The following is a 21,602-nucleotide window of genomic DNA, read 5'->3' on the forward strand; positions in this document are numbered from 1 at the left end:
TTCGATACTCACTGTAGTAGGAGTCACAGAGGGCTGCTCAAGTGAAGTTGCATGTGCCATTGTTGAACTGGGAAGTTTCCGGACCATCATGTCTGTAATTCAAATATAAGAAAGGTGACATTGCGACAGTGCCAATATATTTTGTTTATGTTTTCATCTTTAAATTCTGTACATGTTTTCCTGATGTAATGGGCATGCGTTTCACAAAAATAAACGCCGAGTGTGTCACAATTTTTTAAAATTCTTACAAGTCGTTTCTTACATACGCGTCTGTATACATCACCCATCGCAGCTCAATGGATATAGCTGGCTGAAGCAAAGCTGCAATTGCACTACTAGCTACTTGCAAAAGCATCATTCTTTAAGACAAAAGGAGAATCTGTTAACAAACCTGCCGACTGAGTCACGCTACGTCCATGTCTCGTTGTAGAGAGCCGCTGTACGATCTCAGCAGCGATGTTTGGCAGCTCATTAGAAACATCGTTTCTCTGTACACGTTTTGCACGGGTCTGTTTTAATGTGGGTGAGTACCTTCCGACAGACTCACTGAATGCATTGAAGTTGTCTTCGTTGGCATCAAGCCAAATGGGGAATTTATCTTTGTTGCTTTTCAGACATGTTTCAAACTCCAGTTTAGGCCAGTAGGGCTTGTTTAGGAATGATGTGCTAACGACAATGACAACAAGCTCTAAGCATGCACTTGATAAGGTCCCAATTATCCTGTCCCTGATGACGTCACCAGGTCTGATAGAAACGTCATCATAAAAGATGTCTCTTTCGGCCAAACCCTGTTCTTGTAAGTTGTCGACCAACGGACGAACAAATGAGTCTTTGTCTTCCCCTGCGTGAATGACAAATACACGAGGTTCTGGAAAGAAAGAAGGTAAACAAAATCACTTTTGCTGAGCGTTAAAGACGAATTATTATAACAGAAATGTATTTAAGTTTGAGCTCTGGAGGAGGTATTCACCAACATTTTTTTTTCATCATGAGGCCATACTGATTTGATTGTATGGGGCACATCCTCTGGGCACCCCAAAATGAGAGCGTGTGTAAAAAAATTAAAAATGGGCAAGACAAAAGTTGCGGATGTCATCCGTATAATCGAGGTTGACCTTAATTAACTATACTGATCATGTTCTAGTTTGCAAAACTTAGGTCTTATAATATGCACTTCTATAATAACTTCCATATGTCCAAGGATCTGTCAGAACAATACACTTTTCATCATCTACCACTAAGTCTAAGGTATCATAGCTTTTGCTAATATTATTCATACAAAGAAAAAGTCAGACATAATCTCAGATTTCTACCGCATAACTGCCTACACATTACTTAAGATATGATATGGTAATCAATTCAACAATCTAGGCTTTCAAAAAAATTGTATACTATTACCTTGTCGTTCACTCTCTGCCATGTTGATCCTAATTTTTCAGCATTCTTGATAGATGCGGATAGCTGTGCTTCAATGCCTCTCAAAGAAACGCGAAAGCGTGTGGTCCTGTGGTAAATAGACAAAGGTAAATAGCCTTTTTTAAAGCCGCACGGTGTTTTCCACTGTGTCTAGGTTACGATATTGGAAGGCGGGGCCCAACCCTCTCCTTCCACCACCTTTTACCTCCCCAACCGAAGTCAGGTTCCCATTTTTATACCTGGGTGGAGTGATGAAAGTGTTGTGCCGGCATAATTTGGTATGAAATCAATTAATGTGATACCTCATGCACGTTCAAAATCTAAAGTTTCAAATTTTTTAAGGGTTTCTCAATGCACAATTACACACGCACGCACTCAAACACGCAATATTGCACCAAGCGTACGCGCAGGCGAAACGCACAAGTATATGACTTGTAATGTTCCCTGAAACCGGCAGGAGGCCCTGTGTATTCGTGACAGACGGATATTACTGTCTACCTGTGGACTAAACTAGACAATACCCTTCCCGAACTAACGGTACATTTGGAATTCCACCACCTCAGATTAGGGGTATCACCACAATCCCCGGAACGCCAAATCCAGTGGACACGGTGCGGTTGAAAACTCATACATGCATGCCAACCGATATGTAGGGTGCAGTATTTCCGGCAACAATTACCCCGCCTTAACTGGCATTAACATACACCTGAAGGTGATCTGTCAAGCGGTGCCACAAAACAAAGACAGCCGTCGGCTTTACAGTAATTAAAGTAGTTTTGAGACCGTCTGAAGCAGGAGCTATGGTCATAATCTACACAAACTTAGGTCTCAAACTGGTTCCAAGGACAAGTTGGCTTCATTTTCCCATGCTCTGAAGCTAAATCCTTTGTTAGTTTATCGCTGTTGTTATTTTTGGCTGTGTTCCAAGTTTCGGTCGTAACCGACAGGACGTAATAGGGGGTCGTAATATGCGCCGTTCAAAGTACATTTCGTTACCTTTACGAGCTCATCAATGTATCTAGATAGCTGGTGACCACATCAAGCTTGGAAAGACAGTTGGTATACACGGGCATTGCGTTGTGGGACAAAGGTCTTCCCGGATCTTGCAAATGTTTATATTTAAGGTTCACATTAGTGTTTACAGGTTATAGGGGCTGACAAAGGCTACAGCACGTAGCACTGTGTTGTCTTGAAAATCAGTCACATTTCCTCAGTTTAGAGCCTGATGCCTAACGTAAGGGTAACGCTCTAGTAAAAGTGAAAGGCGCACTGAAGGAGCCCATTCAACCGCCACTTACCTTGTCACACCTCCTTTCTATTGTGACGCCGTCTGAACAGTAGCCAATGACAGGTGAGTGTGACTAATTACTTTGGACGTTTTAGGTCAGCTTCGGTGCAAAATTTGAAACACCTCCAACAATATGAATGGTGGGCGTCCATGGCACACCGGACATGCCAGCCAAGACCTTCTGGCAACCTGTAAGGTTTGACCCAAAGCCCCCCCAAGGTCTGGGCACAGACTGAAGGACGACGGGAATGTTTATTGGGCGACGTCGGACTACAAGGTCAACATTTTTGGCGACGCCTCATGCATTGGGCCCTTATGTGTAGTTATACGGCTGGCGCCCAGTTGGAAGTGCTTATAAGCTGATTTTAATACAATGGAGGATTAAAATACATGTACTCAGACTTAGACCTCACAGCACAAGTACTTTCATACTGAATCCAATGAGGTATTATGTATGTCAATTAGCAACAACAGAAAGTCAGTTTATTATGTTTATCTATACCCTACCAGTCCATGTAAGAGCTACCTTTCCCTTTCTTATTTTTGGCCACATTTTATGGTTTATGAAAATTATGTCAATGTCCTCTACCGTAATACATCTTCATCTAATACTTATACAGAGCTTTTGGCATGTTTTGGAAAGGTCTACTTGAATCATGAGTCACCTAATTTTCTTAACCTTCTCCCTGCTGCCCAACATATCTGGCCATTACAATTCCCTCAATTACCATAAATAACAATAGCTTCATTCCTGTGATATGCATAATAAATACAGGGGAAGAAGGAAAAAATACACAACTCAAGATGAGTGTGAATACCATAGCAAAGTCCTATTATTATATCAACAATGTCATTAACCAACATATCAGTCCATATCTGTGTTTATTCCAGATATCCCTGATGTTTTTGTGTGTCACATGTTATAACAATACACATTATGCATTTTATATCATGTATAATACAGACTTATATACATGTAGTGTTTATGAATATGCCTTCAATGTATCTATACCACCATGAAAAGTTGGCAACCTTTTTCATAGTTTTCTCCCCATGCAAAGTCTTTACATATATGTTACAGTATACTTAAATAACTATCTGCAATGCAATGCAATGTAACGTTATCCTAACTTCAGTAGTTTAACCCAAAATATGTTCGAAATGTTACAGACAGCTTTGTCCTATACAGTATTCTCCAAGCAGATGCAAGGTTCTAGTTCAGTCTTTTACATGTACATGTTTTTTTTTGAGACATTAAGTCCACACACATCTGTCTAGTCGTGCACCTTTTAAACTCTTCAGCCGGTGAAGAGTTGTTCAACTACTAGGGCAATGTACTAAATGTCACAAAAACTTCATAAACGCTGAGACTGAGTTTGGTGATCCTTACATCTGTTTGGAGATTACTGCGTGCAGGTCTGTTCAAAGTACATGTAGTGTTGAAAAAAAAAAGCGTAGCACATAGTAATTACATTAACTTCTTCATTCTTTTCGAATCTTTGTTCACCCTACCAGTGGTTTTGTCCACTTCATCACCAAGAGACTCTATCTTCTCCCTCTGTAAGTCTATCTGAGTCTGTGTTTCCATGGCCAGAAGTTTAAGACTGGACAGTACATTGGTGATCTCTTTGGCTTCAGCCTCAGAAACCACACTCTCCTCTGATTGGACAGTTCTCTGGTCCTGGCTCTCTGTGATTGGTCTAGATATAGTCACATGTTCCTTCTCTAGAATGCTGGAGAGGGGAAGGTCATCTGTGTTTGTGACTGAAAGAAAAGAAGCACCAGACTGTCAGATCTCAGTTTGTTATTGCCGAGACATCTTCAATCATTTCATTCTGGAAATAACTTTTTTACCATTTTCATAACTGTAATGTAGCCTGGGTGCCATCCTATTACTACCGGGGCTCCTACACTCGCTACCGTAAAAAAATAGGGTAGTGAGTGTAGGAGCCCAGGTAGTAATATTTAGGATGGCACCCATGCTAGATATGATAGAAATGAAAGTCACAAGGTGGCTTTGAACTTGCTACCCACTTCCAAATACACTGTTAACTCTCAATCCCAAGGCAATAGGATAACATTTTATGGTTATAACACTTACAGTTTAAAGTTATGATATTTGTCACCCTTTAGGACGATTTTACAGCACCATGCATTTCTGTAGACCAAATGTATAGTAAAATGGCTTATAAAAGAACTCCATTGGAAAATTTGTACGTCTAGTCATGTTACATGTGTTGTTTACCTGTTGCTGTAGGTGTCCGTGCAGCAGCTTTGTGTGTCCCTTCCCACGTGACAAGCTCATCTGGCTCTTCATACTCAATCTTTGGACCAATCACGTGATCCAAGGCTTGCAGGATGAGGGGCATTTTAGCAGACGAGAGGTGAAACACCACGTCTGGTTGGCCGATCATGTTTTTTCTAACGGTTGCCCTCCAGGGCGATGATGCGACAATGGAAGAAATTTCTCTTAAACTATAAGACTGAAGAAGCTTCATCTTAGAGTCTTTTATGTCCAGAGTTTCTTTTGACACAGTTAGGGAGCCCGGCATGTAGTGATCTTTCTCCTTCTTTGCATACAGAACGTTATACTCAACAAAAGTAGCTTTCCATTCGAACTCCGTGTCTTGGGCAAACTTCCGCAACTTTCTCCCGGGCGCCTTCCATCGTCCCATCCAGGACTCCAGTCCGCTGATGACCGTTTCTGCTACGTCAAGGTCCTGATTGATGTCGCCCACGGTCCGGTAGACGTCGTCAAGCTGCTCGCCTTGGAGCAGAAGCTCGTCCGCCGCCGCGCCCAGAGTGTCGTAAGAGTCGTACATGAGACTGAGCATCTCCTGCCCGAGTTTGGACGTCACTTCGCCACTCTGTGCGATTTCCTTACTGTGCGATCTCTTGATCGGGATGAGCCTCTCTCTCCAGAAGTGCTCGAGGGTTTTGTAGACGGACATTGGATTCGCGAGGGAGGAGAACCAGTGTATTTCATCTGGTGTTGTTATGGTGACGGCGCTGAAGACGAGCATTGACGTACGCCGCTTTACCGCGGTGATGTCCTCGAAATGGATGGTGACGACAGTGTTTGAGGTGTCGTCATGGAAAACGATAGCCTCGGCGGTGACTGTTAACGTTCCGTTATAGACCCACTTCCGCAAGGAGTCCTGGTAGTAGGACGCCTTCCAGTCGTAGATGGGGTAAGGGCGGAAGACTACAGACGCCATGGCTTTTGTTGAACTCCCTGGAACAAAAGGTTAGTTGATAATAGCATCTGGTGACGTGGGAAAAACTTAGTTTATGTTTACCTAACGTTATCCTGTACGATATCAAATTTCAAAATCCATATAACACTATATCAATGCTAAATTATACAAATTTGACTCAAAAGGGACTTTTGTCTACTTTCGATTATGATGTCGAAAAGAGGGGTTTAACTGAAATCTCTGACAAGGAAGCATATAAGAGGGTCTGCATGCCCTTTTTCGTGAAGCGTTACGAGCGATTTTAATTCACCGTTAATCGTTACCGGCCGCCCTGAATTTACCGTTAAGCGTTATCGGTATATTCATCGTGAAGCGTTATTTGTCATCCTGAATTCAACGTTAAGCGTTATTGAGTAATTCCTCGTTACGCAGGAAAAAGCATTTCAGTGGGTCAAGATTTCAAAATTTTCTCCAGGGAGCTCACGGCTCTAGCGAAAATATTTCGGTAGGGCGCCCCCAGCCCCCCCCCCCCCCCCCCCACAAAATTTCAAGCTGAAACACTTCTATTTTTCCCTCTACCAGCAAAGTTTTCTACTCAAAATTCAGGAAATTAAGCGTTTCGTGGTTCAAGATTTTAAAATTTTCCCCGGGTGCATGCCGGGCCTTCGTCGAAAAATATTCTCAGGAGGGCATCGACCCCCAAAACTCAAGCTGAAACTCATCAGTATTTTTTCACAAACAGAGATATCATTAATCTTAACTTACATTACCAGTAATATTTGCCCATCGAAATGCAAGAAATAGCGTTTCAGGGTATCAAGAATTTTCCTCGGGAGCATGTCGCAGCTCCGGCGAGGTCTGGAGGGCGTGACGCCCCTCAAAAATCAAGCTGAAACTTAGCCTGGATGCCAGACCCCCAAACTAAAATATCTATCGTGTGGGTTTTTTTTGGGGTCTGGCATCCAGGCTAGCTGAAACTCTTCTGTATTTTTTTTTTTCAAGTAGACATGTCATAAAACTTAGCTTACTCTTCAGCAAACTCCCCCCTCAGAATGCAGGAAATAGCGTTTCAGAGGGTCAAGATTTCAAAATTTTCGTCGCGGCTTCGGCGCTCGCCAGACCCCCAAACTAAAATATCTATCGTGTGGGGTAGATATTTTAGTTTGGGGGTCTGGCATCCAGGCTAGCTGATTAACTCTTCTGTATTTTTTTTCAAATAGAGATGTCATAAAACTTAGCTTACTCTTCAGCAACCCCCCCCCCCCCACAGAATACAGGAAATAGCGTTTCAGAGGGTCAAGATTTCAAAATTTTCGTCACGCCTTCGGCGCTCGTCATCTGGATCATGAACATTTCGTCCCACCAATACGAAATTTCCTGTCGCCGCTAGATTTAAAGGGTTCGGAGCAGGCGTGCGAGAATGGCATAGCGTAATATAGCCGTGGCGACTCTTTAATCGGGTATATTTTGCTGTATGTCTAAAGACTCTTTTACATTACCGTAATGTAAAAGAGTCTTTAGACATACAGCAAAATATACCCGATTAAAGAGTCGCCACGGCTAAGCGTAATAGGTCTCTTGCCACAAGATCAGGACGACTAGTGGCAAAAAAACGTCGTCTTCAGGGGTATCTCATGCTCTAAAAATGCTGAATTTACCGTTAAGCGTTATCGGCCGGCCTGAATTTACCGTTAAGCGTTATCGGCTGGCCTGAATTTACCGTTAAGCGTTGCCCGGACCCCCCCATGCAGACCCTCATATAACGTTACAACATTATAACACGATGTGCTTCATAAGAATCACACGACAAAGAAAGAACAACTTTGAAACTCTAAGAAGTTGGAAAAGGGGAAACGATTCTACAACGAACCCGTGTATGTACAAGGGAAAACAGCTTATCAAGATGCTGTCCGAGATCTTTTAACGAGAATAGACGAGGAGAGAAACTGCCAAAGGAAAATACATACCATACACACACCAACAAACGAACCCACGAACTCACCACAACACAGCTGAGCAGTGATGACGTAATTATGATAACATCCAAGCGATGAATATATAATAGAATAAAACAGTTTTAGCCTAGTGATGGAGAGTTAGGGCACAATTACTGCTGAATTATAATATGTTAAGAATAGGTTTGATTGTATCAGACTAATTATTAAGTGTAACTTCAAGTAAAAGTGCCAAATTATTCATATTTTCGCAACCTCTACTTCTCGTTATGATGCGGCTATTTTAACCTTTAACCTTAATGAAATTAAAGAAAAGTGCGCTTGCGCAATACGCCGTTACATCACTCACGTGGAAGACATTTTGTGCGCAGTGCGAATAGGTCTCTAGACTTTTCTAGATTTTCTCCGGAGAAAAGAAGGACAGTAAACCAACATGTTGTCGGCAGCAAGATATACAGCGACTCAGCTTACGCACCAGTCCAAGAACTGGACACTTCTACTTCAGAATAGAGGATTTTCGCACGCTACAAAAAGGGTAAGTCGCACATGTGTGTGTGTGTGAGCACGCCGAACACTTCGCAGGTCAAAATCCTGACCGGCTTTAATTTTGTCTCAAAAACACGTGCTTGTAGACCGACGTTTGATTGATATTTTATGTTACCAATGTACCATGTATTCCTACTTACCTAATTTGATTCCAATTGTAATTCTTTGTATGGTTTAGGAAAGAAGACAGGTTGAAGCGTGTCTAGTGTTCTTTCGCGTGGGTGCTGGCCACATGCATACAGAAATTCAGATTTTGTGATCCGATGGGGGGCAGTGATTCTTACATTTCAGGATTTGGGTCTTAAATAATGATAGCAAAACCTTAGAGCATAAGCCCTTGTTTTATAAGTGTTAAAAGAAGTCGCGTTATATTGAGTTATTCGCAAAAAAGCGCTCAAGGCGTCACCATTGCAAATTGTGTCAGTTTGCCCTTGAAAAACCCGCACGCGATATTTTCGACCCTGGTACACCGACATTCGGACCGACCGACTTGCCCCGCATACATTATTTCATAAACCAGTGTTCTTGAAGATGATTTGTCACTTGTGTCTTTATTATTTTAGTCGTGGGAAAATCCCCTATAAAACTGCATGGTTACAAATCTGATGTAAGGTAATGTGAGAGTTGCATAATAGGTGGCTGAACCGCTTTGTGCTAGTTTCTGAATCCTAAATTTGCAAATCACTCAAATGACTCACCGTTCAAACTTAAGAGGAGGACTTTCCAGAAATTTCTTCAACACGTTTATACACTGGAAAGAACATTACAAGATTATTATTTTCAATGTTTATTGCCAAAAGTAAAAAATGTTACATACATGGGATAAATCCAAGGAATATGTAACAGATACAAATGCACAGCTGACCAGTCCCTTAAAGGGATGTGTTGTCCTATATGTCCTTTTGTAAAATCTCATTTTGGCCACAAAAGAAAGGTCTCTTGAGAAATTAGAGACTGGTTTGGTCATGGGTGTGGTCAGGAATAAAGAGTCTGATTGGTCAGTTGATTGATGTCTATCATTCTGATTGGCTGTTGTATTTTCAGGCACCATGGAACAGAGTGCTGTCAGACTCCATCACGACACAGTCCAAGAGACATGCGTAAGTGTGAGCTTGATCTGAACCCTTCTGTTTGCTGTTGTCTATAAATTTGCATGACCCAAAATATTAGGTTTTGGTTGGCAATGATGAAGTACAATTTGTATGTATGTGATTTGATTTTTGTTTCGCGGAATGTTCTTGTCGCAGTGTCTTGTGAAATATTTGCTGTGGTTTTATGTTCATTTTTTCTGCGGTGACCTTTCACCACAAATGTATGTCTTCCTAAGCTTTACTATGGTTCTTTAAAGTGCGTACTGTGAACTAAAAATCTCTTGATCTTCACAAACCTAATTTGTAGTGACAACCCGCAAGGTCTATTCCTTTGTAGGGATAATTTGATAATAAAACATCCCTGACTCTGTCTTTTGATCTATAATCTTTACCTCCTTATCCTCTGAGGAAACCACAATTCATGCTTATATCAACTTTGCCATGTCCTCTGTCACAGTTTATGTACTTAAGCTAGTATTTTGATTTCTTGTTCTTGCAGCTCAGACGGTGTAAAGGGGGCAGTGATCGGCATCGACTTGGGCACGACCAACTCCTGCGTTGCCGTGATGGAAGGAAAGGCCGCAAAGGTTCTGGAGAACGCCGAGGGCTCCAGGACGACACCGTCTGTCGTCGCCTTCACGCCCGAGGGAGAGAGACTCGTCGGCATGCCTGCCAAGCGCCAGGCGGTCACCAACCCGCAGGCCACGTTTTACGCAACCAAGCGTCTGATCGGACGCAAGTTTGAGGACAAGGAGACCCAGAAGGACATGTGAGTTTTCAGAGCTTTGTCATTAGCTTATTTATGTTTCCTTCAAGCCTTTTCCTTAATCCGATATCCTTTTGCATGGCAACATCTCAGAGACAAATATCATCTTCAGGACTCTATGACAGGCTGAATATATCCACATATGAATTTGCAGGGAAAAAAATTATTTTCCAGATTTTGTACTTGTAGGCTACAAAAAATCGGGCCTAGGCTTGGTGTCCCAAACCAAAAGAACAAACATTAAAATATATTGATACAGAAGATGCCTTGGGCATTGAAATATCCCCCAAAAATAGGCACAATTCGCACCGTGTAAGGTTTATTCTGAAGAGATACCCGTAGATGATATCGGCTTTGTGGGGCTGAGAATATTGTAGTGAGGCTGGAACAACAGCCTCTGTGTTTGCAGAAGTTAGTTTTTTTCAAATTGCAGGTAAAATTTTGGACAACTCAAATTTGTATGCAGGTAACAAAAGAAGTATAGTCTATGAAACTCACACACTGCTCTCTGTGGCTATGAATTTAACAGACCCTGGGGCTGCTTAAAGCACATTTCTATTCTATCAGGAATTCAGGATAGATAAAGCACATGTTGTCTGATGGAAACCAACATGCTTGTTCTGTAGGAAAACTGTGTCGTTCGACATTGTGAAGGCGTCAAACGGCGATGCCTGGGTCCAGGCACATGGCAAGATGTACTCACCCAGTCAGATCGGGGCCTTCACTCTCATGAAGATGAAGGAAACTGCTGGTAAGTAGGACTGCTTCTTGGTGATATTGAATGAAGACCTTTATTGCACATTTCTGCCACACTTGGCTAAGTACAGGTCAAAACAAAACAAAATACAAGTACAGCTAATGGATATAAAAGAATATGACTATCAGTAGATGAATTCTACTTCTCCTCACTTTCCAGTTATAGTAGATATAAAAGAACAGACGCGTTTTTCAATGGGAGGTTTGTATAGTCGCATTAGCAATATGAATTTTTGAACAGTACTTAAATGTGTGAAGTATGGAAATAAGTTTTGTACAAGCTTATACAGTTCATTTCTTACTTTGGTGTATAATCCTTGTTCTACCACAAAATGACATTTGTCTTCTATTCATAGTACAATATATACATAATCGTTGTTCTAGAGGAGTTTGAACTCTTTTTCAAGGCATTGTATACGTATATTGCAGGCAGTATCTGTATCTATGTTGCCGGTGTAACCGCCTTTTGGCCTAACACACCATGCCAGCTTTGCAGGCATGTGGCGTGGCAGCAGCTGGTTATATTACACCGAACGACCTGTCACATCTAACCTTCGCATAATGTAGCTCTCTGCAATGTGAAAATCAAGTAAAACGAGAATATGCATGTACTGTATAATGATCAATTAACCAAAGTATGGCATTGTTATGTTTTCCAGAGAGCTACCTGGGTACCTCAGTGAAGAATGCTGTTGTCACTGTGCCAGCCTACTTCAACGATTCACAGAGACAGGTATGTTAATTTAATTGTTATACTGATATACAAGGTACATGCAAAGGTTTTGTACTGTGTCGTGTCCGCGTGGTGTAGAGGTCTGCGCACTCTGCCTCTCACCACATCTGGTTCATATTCCATGGAGCCAGCGGCCCGAGTTCGCGCCCGTGCCTGGACACGACTGGAAAAGATGCGTATCGTCCTGTCGGATGGGGACGTAAAGCCCCGTGTATGAGGGAGCTTTAGGGCGCCAAACCTCTGCACATATAAGAACCGAACACATGCAAACATGCAAGTCGTAGCGAAGCCGCATTGCACTACTAGCTAACAGAACAGCGTCATGCTTCGTCCTCAGTCTGAGGTTCGACCGCTTTACCTTTACCTTTTGGCATCATCTTGAAGGAGGCAGGCAGGGCTATGAGAACGATGTATTTACTGGCACATTGTCAATAAATATTGTTGACAAATACTGGTTTTCAAATATTTAGCATGTACACAGCACAAGTGAACGTGTGCCATGTTGGTGCATGAAAAATGATTAAGTTTAAGTTCTGGATTCTATGACATAATATGTAATTGACATGTGTGTGTTTTCTCTGCTTCAGGCGACCAAAGATGCGGGGCAGATCGCAGGGTTGAACGTCCTGAGAGTCATCAACGAGCCGACCGCTGCTGCCCTGGCTTACGGCTTGGACAAGACAGAGGACAAAATGTGAGTACAGTACCTATCTCTTATTCTTACACCGAAAAATCACAGATCAGAATGTAAATTAAGATTAAGTAATGTATTTCTGTAAAAATACTGATTAAAGTTAAACTTTGATCTGTGGTTAGCCATGTGTCATGCAATGATGGCTATTTTTCGTCACCTGATGTACTTGCCAACATCGTGTGGACTAAAGGATTTATCTGATCATGAGCATGACATTTCCTCCCCTTTTTGTTAATCATATCACCACGAATATGTGTTTCTATTAGCGTTATATTGCTACTACAGAATGGTTTCAACTGTGGACAGAACAAAAACCCCTTTTCCCCTCCTGCAGTGAAATTAGAATGAATGCACAGTGATTGTACTGTAAATGCGTTTAAGTTCGCGTGGCTTTTATTTCGCCAAGGCGAAAATGGAGTGTTCATGGTGGGTTTAAGTTCGCGGCAACGCTATAGTTACAAACTGCTACAGTATTGGACAAAAATATTCGCGGTGGTTTTAGGTTCCCGGTAAAACGGTCGCTGCAAAAACCGTGGACACAAAACCACCGCGAACATTTCTGCATTTACAATGGTAGTAGTAGTAATGGTTTATTCACATTTACATGTTGGGACAATTGCAGCCAACTCATAGAATGGCATGAATAACAACATGATAGTCATTAAGATATTTGAATATTACTGGCTACCAAGACAACATTGACAATAAGGGTATAAAGGTATTCACACCTTCACCTGTTCCCAGCATCGCGGTGTATGACTTGGGAGGCGGAACCTTTGACATCTCCGTACTGGAGGTTCAGAAGGGCGTGTTCGAGGTCAAGTCCACCAACGGAGACACCCTACTTGGAGGAGAGGACTTCGACAACACACTGTTGAACTACCTGGTCAAGGAGTTCAAGAGAGAGGTTTGTTTGGTTGTTTGTTTTCTTAAGATCTCCATTAGTGTCAAATAATAAAACACTATTCTACCTGGAGTCCACTTGCATAATGAATAAAATGAAATGTGAATAACAAAAACTTTTACAATTGGTAACAACAGTAAGGCAAACCTTGTGCCAGATTTCTGTCATGTGCTTTTGTAAATATGTGTAATGTATTGTTTTTTACTTATGTCTTTCCCACCCAACAAAACACTTTGCAGAAGAATTGTGTGACCCCTGACCTCAAATCCTTACGACCTGGCACAAAATGGACTATGAGTATGGATGTGATTTTGTAATATGACGCACAAATATGTTATGTTATCTAAATATCAGTGTATTGTTTGTATATGTGTACCTAGGGCCTCCCTGAAAATCAGTGCCAAGCCACTTCTACCCTAGTAAAAGAATACAGAGAAAAAAACCCAATGTGAATTGTGGCAATATTTGAGACAATTTTGTGTCCTCGCACAAAACATTGTAACATGAAAGTGTCAGTAACTTGAGTGGTGTCGTAAGACTCACAGTAATTTCAGTGTGGAGTTGTCATGCAATGATGGCTATTTTTCGTCACCCGATGTAAACACCGTGTGGACTAAAGGATTTATCTGAGTATGACACCTCTATACTGTTACTGTGCCATCTGCTTTATAAATGAATACATCAAGTGGTGACATTTCTTCTTCTTTTTTTTTTTACCATACAGCAAGGCATTGACCTGACGAAGGACAACATGGCGTTGCAGAGGTTGAGGGAAGCAGCCGAGAAGGCCAAGATCGAGCTGTCGTCTTCCCTACAGGTTTGTTATCTCCATTTGATGTAGATAATACTGCAGCAAGGGGATAGTCCATTGCTAGCAATAAGTGCTCAACTTCCATATACAGAAGAAGCCACTTAATTGCACCTCGGATAAACGCACCTTCCATTTAATTGCACCGAATCCCAAAATCCCAAACCGGTTCCCATTCGCTGCATTGTTAGTGACATGGTCACCAATGCCGGATAACTGCACCATTTTTTTCAAAAATCCTCGACAAGTTAACTGAAAAGGTGCGCTAAACACGATAACTGCACCCTACGTAATGTAACACAGAAACTGTTATCCCATGAGTAGCATGTTTCAGAATGCCTCCCCTGTAACATTACGTGTGTTGTAATGCGGTAGATCGCATGGAAAAATGAGAGAATGCAAAATCTTTTAAAACAGGTTCGTAGTCATTTCCTTATTTTCAGCAAAGGGTCAATAAATAAAGTTGATAACTGAATAATGTCGTCTGTTTCCTTTGTGCTAGTGTTTCTGACTAACAATACACCCCCTTGCCCATGGTGGTGCGGTCCAGCTGGGCATTTCGCATAATTGCACCAGCTGGATAATTGCACCAAAAACGCTGACAAATGGGTGGTGCAGTTAAGCGGATTCTACTGTACTCCCATTAGTGCTGAGTGATAAGCATAGAAGCAATATGTACTGTTCTTTGGCAGACATATCACTCCTCCAATTCTTGGACCTAAACTACGTAGTTGGTAACTGGGAGACCCCGGTTCAATTCTGGGTCAGGACATCTCGGTTGGGGCTGCACCAGAAGGAACTTAAAATGGGCGTCCCATGTTCAAGCACGTTAAAGCATCCCCTCCCTGTAAAGACATACCCTGCTACTGAAACAGCAAGGAAACTTGCAGCCCTATATGCTATTTGGTACTACAACTTACAAGGGTCTGGGGAACAAACAATGTTTTAGAGCAAAAAATCAGAACTGATAATTGCATTTCGTATCTCCAGCTTACCTCTTGTGGTACTGTTGGTCGAAGGAATGCTAGAGAAACGCAGTGACTTGCATCGTTGGATGGTTACTTGTTGTGTACACCATCCTGGTTTTACACTGCGACACAGTGCACAATGCACCATGAGATTGTAGCAGCTTTCACCTCACCTATCCCTTGACCTCTTTATACTACTGTAAACCTTGAATTTTGTTTTTTAAATCATAGTGACCTTTCCACCGCATATTCAGGACACCACGAATGTGTCTGCCTTGTATGACTACTGTGCTACACATATTTGTTTCGACTGCAAATTCAGAACATAGCGAAAAAATCCTTTTCCTTCCAACCCCAAAATAAAACCACCGTCCGTGAAAGTAAATGAATTTCCATCATTCGAGTAGCATTTTTCTCTCAGAGGAACGGTCAATGCATTGTAAGTTGGTAAATCATGTATATAATATTATGAGTTTTTCCAATAGGTTATACAATCTAAGCATATTTGCCAGATATCATAAGTCTGTCCTTTAACAATCGTGAATTTTTTTTCCAACAGACGGACATCAACCTCCCCTACCTGACAATGGACCAGTCGGGTCCGAAGCACATGAACATGAAGTTAACCCGTGCCCAGTTCGAGAACCTCGTCGGCGACATCATCAAGCGCACGGTACAGCCCTGCGTCAAGGCCATACAGGACGCCGAGGTCAACAAGTCCGACATTGGGGATGTTCTCCTGGTGGGAGGCATGACCCGCATGCCAAAGGTCGGTCGTTGATCCTTGAACTTTGACCTGTTAGGCTAGGCGTGTGTCGAGCAATGATGGCTATTTTTCGTCACCTGATGTACTGCCAACATTGTGTGGACTAAAGGATTTATCTGAGCATGACATTCCCTACTTTTTTTTTGGTGTGTTTTGATTTGTTTGCATCAATTGTAACATTTGCTCACTTAACCACTCATACACTCACTCAAGCACTCAAACACTCACACATGCACTTAACACACACACACAAACACACACACACACACACACTCACACACTAACTTGCACACTCATTCACTCACTCTGAAAAGTAACACACACACATACTCACTAAGTTACTATAACTCATCCTCTTGCACTCTTATAGATACAAGAACATCCATGTAGAAGTGCAATCTTTTAAGTGTACTAAACATTCAATATAAGACTTCATACTTCTAGATATTAACCTCCAACCTGCTAAGGTAGCCGTTTGGCACCAAATTTGTGTTGGTTACTGGTTCTGGAAGCAGGGAGACAGTTAAGAATGAAAACCCTTTCCCCGTCCTCAGGTCCAGGCCACAGTGCAGGAGGTGTTCGGCCGCACCCCCAGTAAGGCGGTAAACCCAGACGAGGCGGTGGCCATCGGCGCGGCGATCCAGGGCGGCGTGCTGGCGGGAGACGTGACGGACGTGCTGCTGTTAGACGTCACTCCGCTGTCCCTCGGCATCGAGACGCTCGGCGGAGTCTTCACCAAACTCATCAACAGAAACACCACCATCCCCACCAAGAAGGGACAGGTACGATCGCTTTATTTTTATTATACCTAGCGTAAGTTTTTGATAGCATTTGTTTCTGTGGATGAATATTGCAACTCAAGAAGATGTCATGAAACTGAGAATTTGAAACAGGAGAACTCTGTAAGGGTTGACTGCATTTTAATGATTTTCGGCCTGTAGATGTCTTCAGATTTGATAACATTTGATTCAAGTCTTATAAAACTCAACTGAAACTTATCCTATTTGTGTCTTTTAACCTTCCATCTTAAGAAGTTAAATGTTTATTCCTTAGCTGGTAGGGGGCTGCAAGTGGTGTTACCAGAGTTGAATGTTGGTACATGAACAGGCCATGTTTTGGAAACAAAATATCTGATGATGCATTCGCGGTATCTCCAGCTTACCTCTTGTGGTACTGTTGGTCGATGCAATGCTAGAGAAACACAGTGACTTGCATCGTTGGATGGGTACCTGTTGTGTACACCATCCTGGTTTTACACTGCGACAGATTTCTACACAATTCACTATTTCTGGCAGCATTGTAAAAATATTCCAGCGACAGTTTTAACGTACAAAAAGTCTCATCAATGGTTGCTTGTTCAGTCCCTTGTAGTGCCTAGTGGCACATAGGGCAGCAAGTTTCCCTGTGTTGTAGCAGAGTATATTTTTACATGGAAGAGTTGCTAGTCCTTCCCCTTAAAACTGCAAGGGTCCTCATTTTATGTCCCTTCTGAAAGACAGTGCAGCCCCAACTGAGATGCCTTAATGCCGGGACTCCAAGGGTCTCCAAGTTACCAACTAATTGGAACCAGGAGCTCAACTGCGAGGCTGCTACCAGTTGAGCCACAGGGACATCCCTTTCAATGTTTGTGAACTTTTCATTAATGCCAACGTTATTTATAGTACTAACAGAAGTGTCAATTTTCCCCTCCAGGTGTTCTCCACAGCTGCGGACGGACAGACACAGGTGGAGATCAAGGTTTACCAAGGGGAGCGCGAGATGGCCGCCAACAACAAGCTGCTGGGTCAGTTCCAGCTGGTCGGGATCCCGCCCGCACCCCGGGGGGTCCCGCAGATCGAGGTGACCTTTGACATTGACGCCAACGGCATTGTGAACGTGTCTGCCCGGGACAAGGGAACCGGCAAGGAACAACAGAGTGAGTACTTGACAACAGATTTTGTTTTCTAGGAGACAGACTTCATCTTAATTTTGTGAAAGTTTGTGGCATTGTTTGAAGACGAAATGAAACTTTCATGGGGAACGGAATGATTGAAATTTTTGTGTCACTATCACTAGTATCAGCAAAATTCTGTCCAGGGTCAGAAAGATGAACAGTGGAGAGCCCTACTTCAAATTCAAGATTGTTTTACAAATCTCAATCTATTTTGTATGTTCTTCAAAAGTATTATCATTGCATGATTAAAAGGAAGATATACAGGATTTGTGTTGTAACTAAACTTGCTGATGATGAAGAAATCTGATGATTTTTGTATTTTATCCCGTGCCAGTTGTGATCCAGTCCAGTGGAGGTTTGAGTAAGGACGACATTGAGAACATGGTCAAACAAGCCGAGAAGTTCGCCGAAGAGGACAAGAGGAAGAAGGTCAGTGTTGTGACCGTGAAATGTTATCTTTAGCCTTTTTAAGATGTACTGTATCTCATTTGATCTAAGTGTGAAGACACCAAACAAGCAAGGTAGTTTCTTACCATTTTCTGTAAACTGTAGCAACAGTCAGGGTTCTACAGATATCGTCTGGTTATTTGTAACCTTCTCCCTGCTGCCTAACTCCATGGCCAATACACATTTGGTGCCAAATGGCTACCTTGGCAGACTGCAGGTTAAAGAAAGTGTCTGTTTTTTGAGTGGTGTAGTGGTGACTCAATGTAGTTCCAGTGTGGAGGTGTCATGCAATGATGGCTATTTTTCGTCACCCGATGTAAACACCGTGTGGACTAAAGGATTTATCTGAGCATGACACCTTTACACAGTTACTGTGTTGTCTGCTTTATAAATGAATACATCAGCTATACATTTGAAAACTTTTCTGAATCTTTAATGTCCATTGATTTTCCAACCTGATGAAAGGATTAAAGATATCATCAGGGCTTCAAATACTGGGTGCGTGTGCACTTTTGTGCACCCAAACTCAGAGCTGTTGGCTGTTAGTGCACTTAATCTCCAGACCTGATCAGTCAGAAGTTCATGGATCTGTTTTATGTGCACATGAAAGCATTACATGTATGTCTGACCTAACTCCCTTCCTTCCCACCATAGGAAGAAGTTGAGGCTGTGAACCAGGCTGAGAACATCATCCACGACACGGAAGCCAAGATGGAGGAGTTTAAGGACCAGCTGCCACAGGACGAGGTTAGTGTTGACTCGAAAGCTAATCCCTCTTATTATTCACTTGCGAGTGAATGAGACACACACACACGTACAACATTCTGTTCTCTATTGATTCTGCAGACTCAGAATGAGCAGCGCCCCCTAGTGGCCAAGTATGCTTGTGCATGAATACAATGGCGGGAGAGCTAACAGTCATCTCCACACTGTCATTTTTACACTCTGGCACTCCAACATTTGTCCTTCGGAGAAGACTTAAGGTGGGGTACAGGCAGGCCGCAGCACTTCTGGGGTGTCTCGAAAATACTATATAGTGTTACTTGTGGCTCTTGATTTTTTTTCTCCAAGTACCTCTGTGCAAGACAATAATTTATGAAAATTTTTATGACGTCATGATGACGTCATCAACAATTACAGGGCCACGCCCCTTTTTACAAAAGTGGTTTTTCCTCGCTAACGATCCAATGTACAAAGCTAATATTTTAGGGACAGATGCATAATAATGCCACTGATCAATACACGGGCTCCTTTTTTGATATCTTTTTAAATTAATTTTTGGTGAATTTTTTTCAATAATTTAATGAGAACCTCCTTCTGTGGGCCCTCACACATTATCAAAGTATCAAAATGCTTATGCCACCCGTGAGAGGCAAGGTCAGGTGGTAAACCTCAGAACAGCATTTCTCTTTCTGCCCTATCATATACAGTTTTGTCAAACTTTTGCTTTTAAAATCATGCTGTAGAGGTAGTATTAATAAAATTGGCATTTAGTAATCGTAAAATGACCCCAAATCGCCATTATTTGCTTTTTTCCCAATCACGCAAGCACTAACAGTGACATACGGGTCAATAACCTCTGCAAACACACTATCTGACAGTCAGAGCAGTGTTTACAGCCAGGCCAGAGAATCCAGCTTTCCAGAGGGAGGGAGAGAATAGCCAAAATGGAGGCCCCTGATTGGTCAGGCTGTTCCAAAAGGTATCGGCACCCAGCCGGGACGTTGGAAACTGCAACTTTGCCCTTGAAGTTTGCGGTAAACTGATAACCTATGTAGGAAAATGATGCCAGATGATGAAAATAGACCTATAAATCTAACAAATCAGATGGTTATTTTGTCTAAATATTTTTGTTGAAAATGTGCTGCCGCATGCCTGTACCCCACCTTAAGTCTCGTATGGGGTAGCCACAGATAGGAAGTCAACCTCTGCATGTTTAAAAGAACACAACACACTTATCATGAAGAGAAGGGGTGACCCGGAGTGCTTTGCTGAAAATGCAACCCATAGCAAAAGCTGCATTGCACTGCTACATGTAGCTGCTACTAAAACTTTAAAGGGTCATGCTTCACCTCAATAGAGGATGACTATTTTACCTCACCTTCATAATGTGGTCAGGGGTTTTTCTAGAAAAAAATTTGATATTTATCCAACATACCGGTACATGTAGTCTATGAAACAAGGATGTGTGTTAAAGGAATTCATCTGTCACCCTTCTGTAGTGCGACAAGTTGAAGGAAGAGATGGCCAGGGTTCGTGACCTGCTGGCCAGAAAAGACGAGGTGGCGGCAGAAGACATCAAACAGGCGTCCTCACAGATGCAGCAGGCTTCACTCAAACTCTTCGAGATGGCGTACAAAAAGGTGGAGAAATAGTGCTTACATTCTTCACTAGAGTATAGGGGTGGGTACCGGTACAAACAATTCAGGTCCGGTCCAGGTCCAGGTCCAGGTCCAGAGGGTCAGGTCCAGGTCCGGACCTGTACCTGTACCTGATTATAGTAGTGTCGCAGTACATCATATTTTGGAGAGCGAGACACACGCAGAAGTCTCCAAACGTCATGTCTGGAACGATATAATTTCTTAGGTTTGCACTTTGCACTCAAAATTATAATTATACTCTTCTCGCCGTCTGTTTTAAGAATTTACCCTCCCTCAAATACTTTGAAATGGCATACCAAAAGGTTAGGCAATGATGACTACTGTTTAGTGTTTACACATTCAAGAGTATCTTGTAGCTAGAGATCATTCATGGTAATTTTTCAACACACTCTCATGCTGAAAAAGAGGAAATCCTATAACTTGCTGTGACATTAGCATTTAGCTTTAATTTTTCGAGAACAATCGTAAAGTGGAACTTCAAATAATGCCTAATGGCATGCTTAATGTACAAAGTTTAGTGTGACAGGTTGTTCAGTGTAATATATATAATCAGCCACCGCTGCAAATCTGCTACATTACATTGAAGGGCAGTTATACTTGTTATCCAATACAGATACAAACCCAACACAGATCCAATATGATAAGCTAAACTAGAAGTCACTGACGCTGTCTTTAATCACGAAAAGTTTTAAGATTAGTCCATAAAGGATTTTCATGTTAACCTGTAATATACATTTTTCTTTGTAGATGGCAGCTGAGAAGGAAGGTGGACAGCAACAGGAACAGCAGCAACAGCAGCAAGAAACAACAGACAGCGATAAGAAAGAGGACAAGAACTAGAAGCCAAAACTTAAGTTTATAAGTCGTTAAGGTTATACATTTATTGAAACTGATCATGTCTAAAGTTTATGTGGAAAGACGTATGCAGGCAGTACTATACAAAATGTATTACC

The 21,602-nt window shown here is 42.1% G+C and overlaps 2 protein-coding genes and 1 long non-coding RNA gene across 4 annotated transcripts; 1 reads left to right on the forward strand and 2 right to left on the reverse strand.

Moving 5' to 3' along the window:
• Positions 1–6: 6 nt before the first annotated feature.
• LOC136429322 (uncharacterized) lies at positions 7–1,506 on the reverse strand. The gene is made up of 3 exons (XR_010754735.1): positions 1,399–1,506; positions 392–868; positions 7–92 (listed from the first exon to the last, which is right to left on the reverse strand). It is a non-coding gene; the product is annotated as an uncharacterized lncRNA (long non-coding RNA).
• Positions 1,507–3,855: 2,349 nt separating this feature from the next.
• LOC136431175 (synaptosomal-associated protein 47-like) lies at positions 3,856–7,941 on the reverse strand. 2 transcript variants are annotated; one of them, XM_066422456.1, is made up of 3 exons: positions 7,869–7,941; positions 4,950–5,939; positions 3,856–4,468 (listed from the first exon to the last, which is right to left on the reverse strand). In XM_066422456.1, exons 2-3 carry the CDS (start codon positions 5,920–5,922, stop codon positions 4,173–4,175), a joined length of 1,269 nt encoding a protein of 422 aa, XP_066278553.1. In that variant the 5' UTR covers positions 5,923–5,939; positions 7,869–7,941; the 3' UTR covers positions 3,856–4,172. The 2 variants fall into 2 exon arrangements, with proteins under 2 accessions (XP_066278553.1, XP_066278554.1); XM_066422457.1 differs by having other exon boundaries at positions 7,904–7,930.
• Positions 7,942–8,178: 237 nt separating this feature from the next.
• Positions 8,179–21,602, forward strand: LOC136431176 (stress-70 protein, mitochondrial-like). The gene is made up of 15 exons (XM_066422458.1): positions 8,179–8,391; positions 9,447–9,502; positions 9,993–10,262; positions 10,886–11,010; positions 11,675–11,748; positions 12,336–12,442; positions 13,187–13,349; positions 14,071–14,163; positions 15,682–15,891; positions 16,443–16,670; positions 17,581–17,803; positions 18,156–18,250; positions 18,923–19,015; positions 20,491–20,631; positions 21,397–21,602. The coding sequence occupies exons 1-15, from the start codon at positions 8,290–8,292 to the stop codon at positions 21,487–21,489; spliced, it is 2,073 nt and encodes a 690-aa protein (XP_066278555.1). The 5' UTR covers positions 8,179–8,289; the 3' UTR covers positions 21,490–21,602.

The sequence above is a fragment of the Branchiostoma lanceolatum genome, chromosome 3, assembly GCF_035083965.1.
Source record: "Branchiostoma lanceolatum isolate klBraLanc5 chromosome 3, klBraLanc5.hap2, whole genome shotgun sequence".
NCBI classification, from domain to species: Eukaryota; Metazoa; Chordata; class Leptocardii; order Amphioxiformes; family Branchiostomatidae; genus Branchiostoma; species Branchiostoma lanceolatum.

Coding starts and splice junctions, on each gene's coding strand:
- LOC136431175 (XM_066422456.1), bottom strand. CDS start 5,922: ATGGCGTCTGTAGTCTTCCGCCCTTACCCCATCTACGACTGGAAGGCG. Junction 4,469..4,949: donor ACGGACACCTACAGCAACAG/GTAAACAACACA, acceptor CTTTTCTTTCAG/TCACAAACACAGATGACCTT.
- LOC136431176 (XM_066422458.1), top strand. CDS start 8,290: ATGTTGTCGGCAGCAAGATATACAGCGACTCAGCTTACGCACCAGTCC. Junction 12,443..13,186: donor GACAAGACAGAGGACAAAAT/GTGAGTACAGTA, acceptor ACCTGTTCCCAG/CATCGCGGTGTATGACTTGG. Junction 18,251..18,922: donor AAGAGGACAAGAGGAAGAAG/GTCAGTGTTGTG, acceptor TTCCCACCATAG/GAAGAAGTTGAGGCTGTGAA.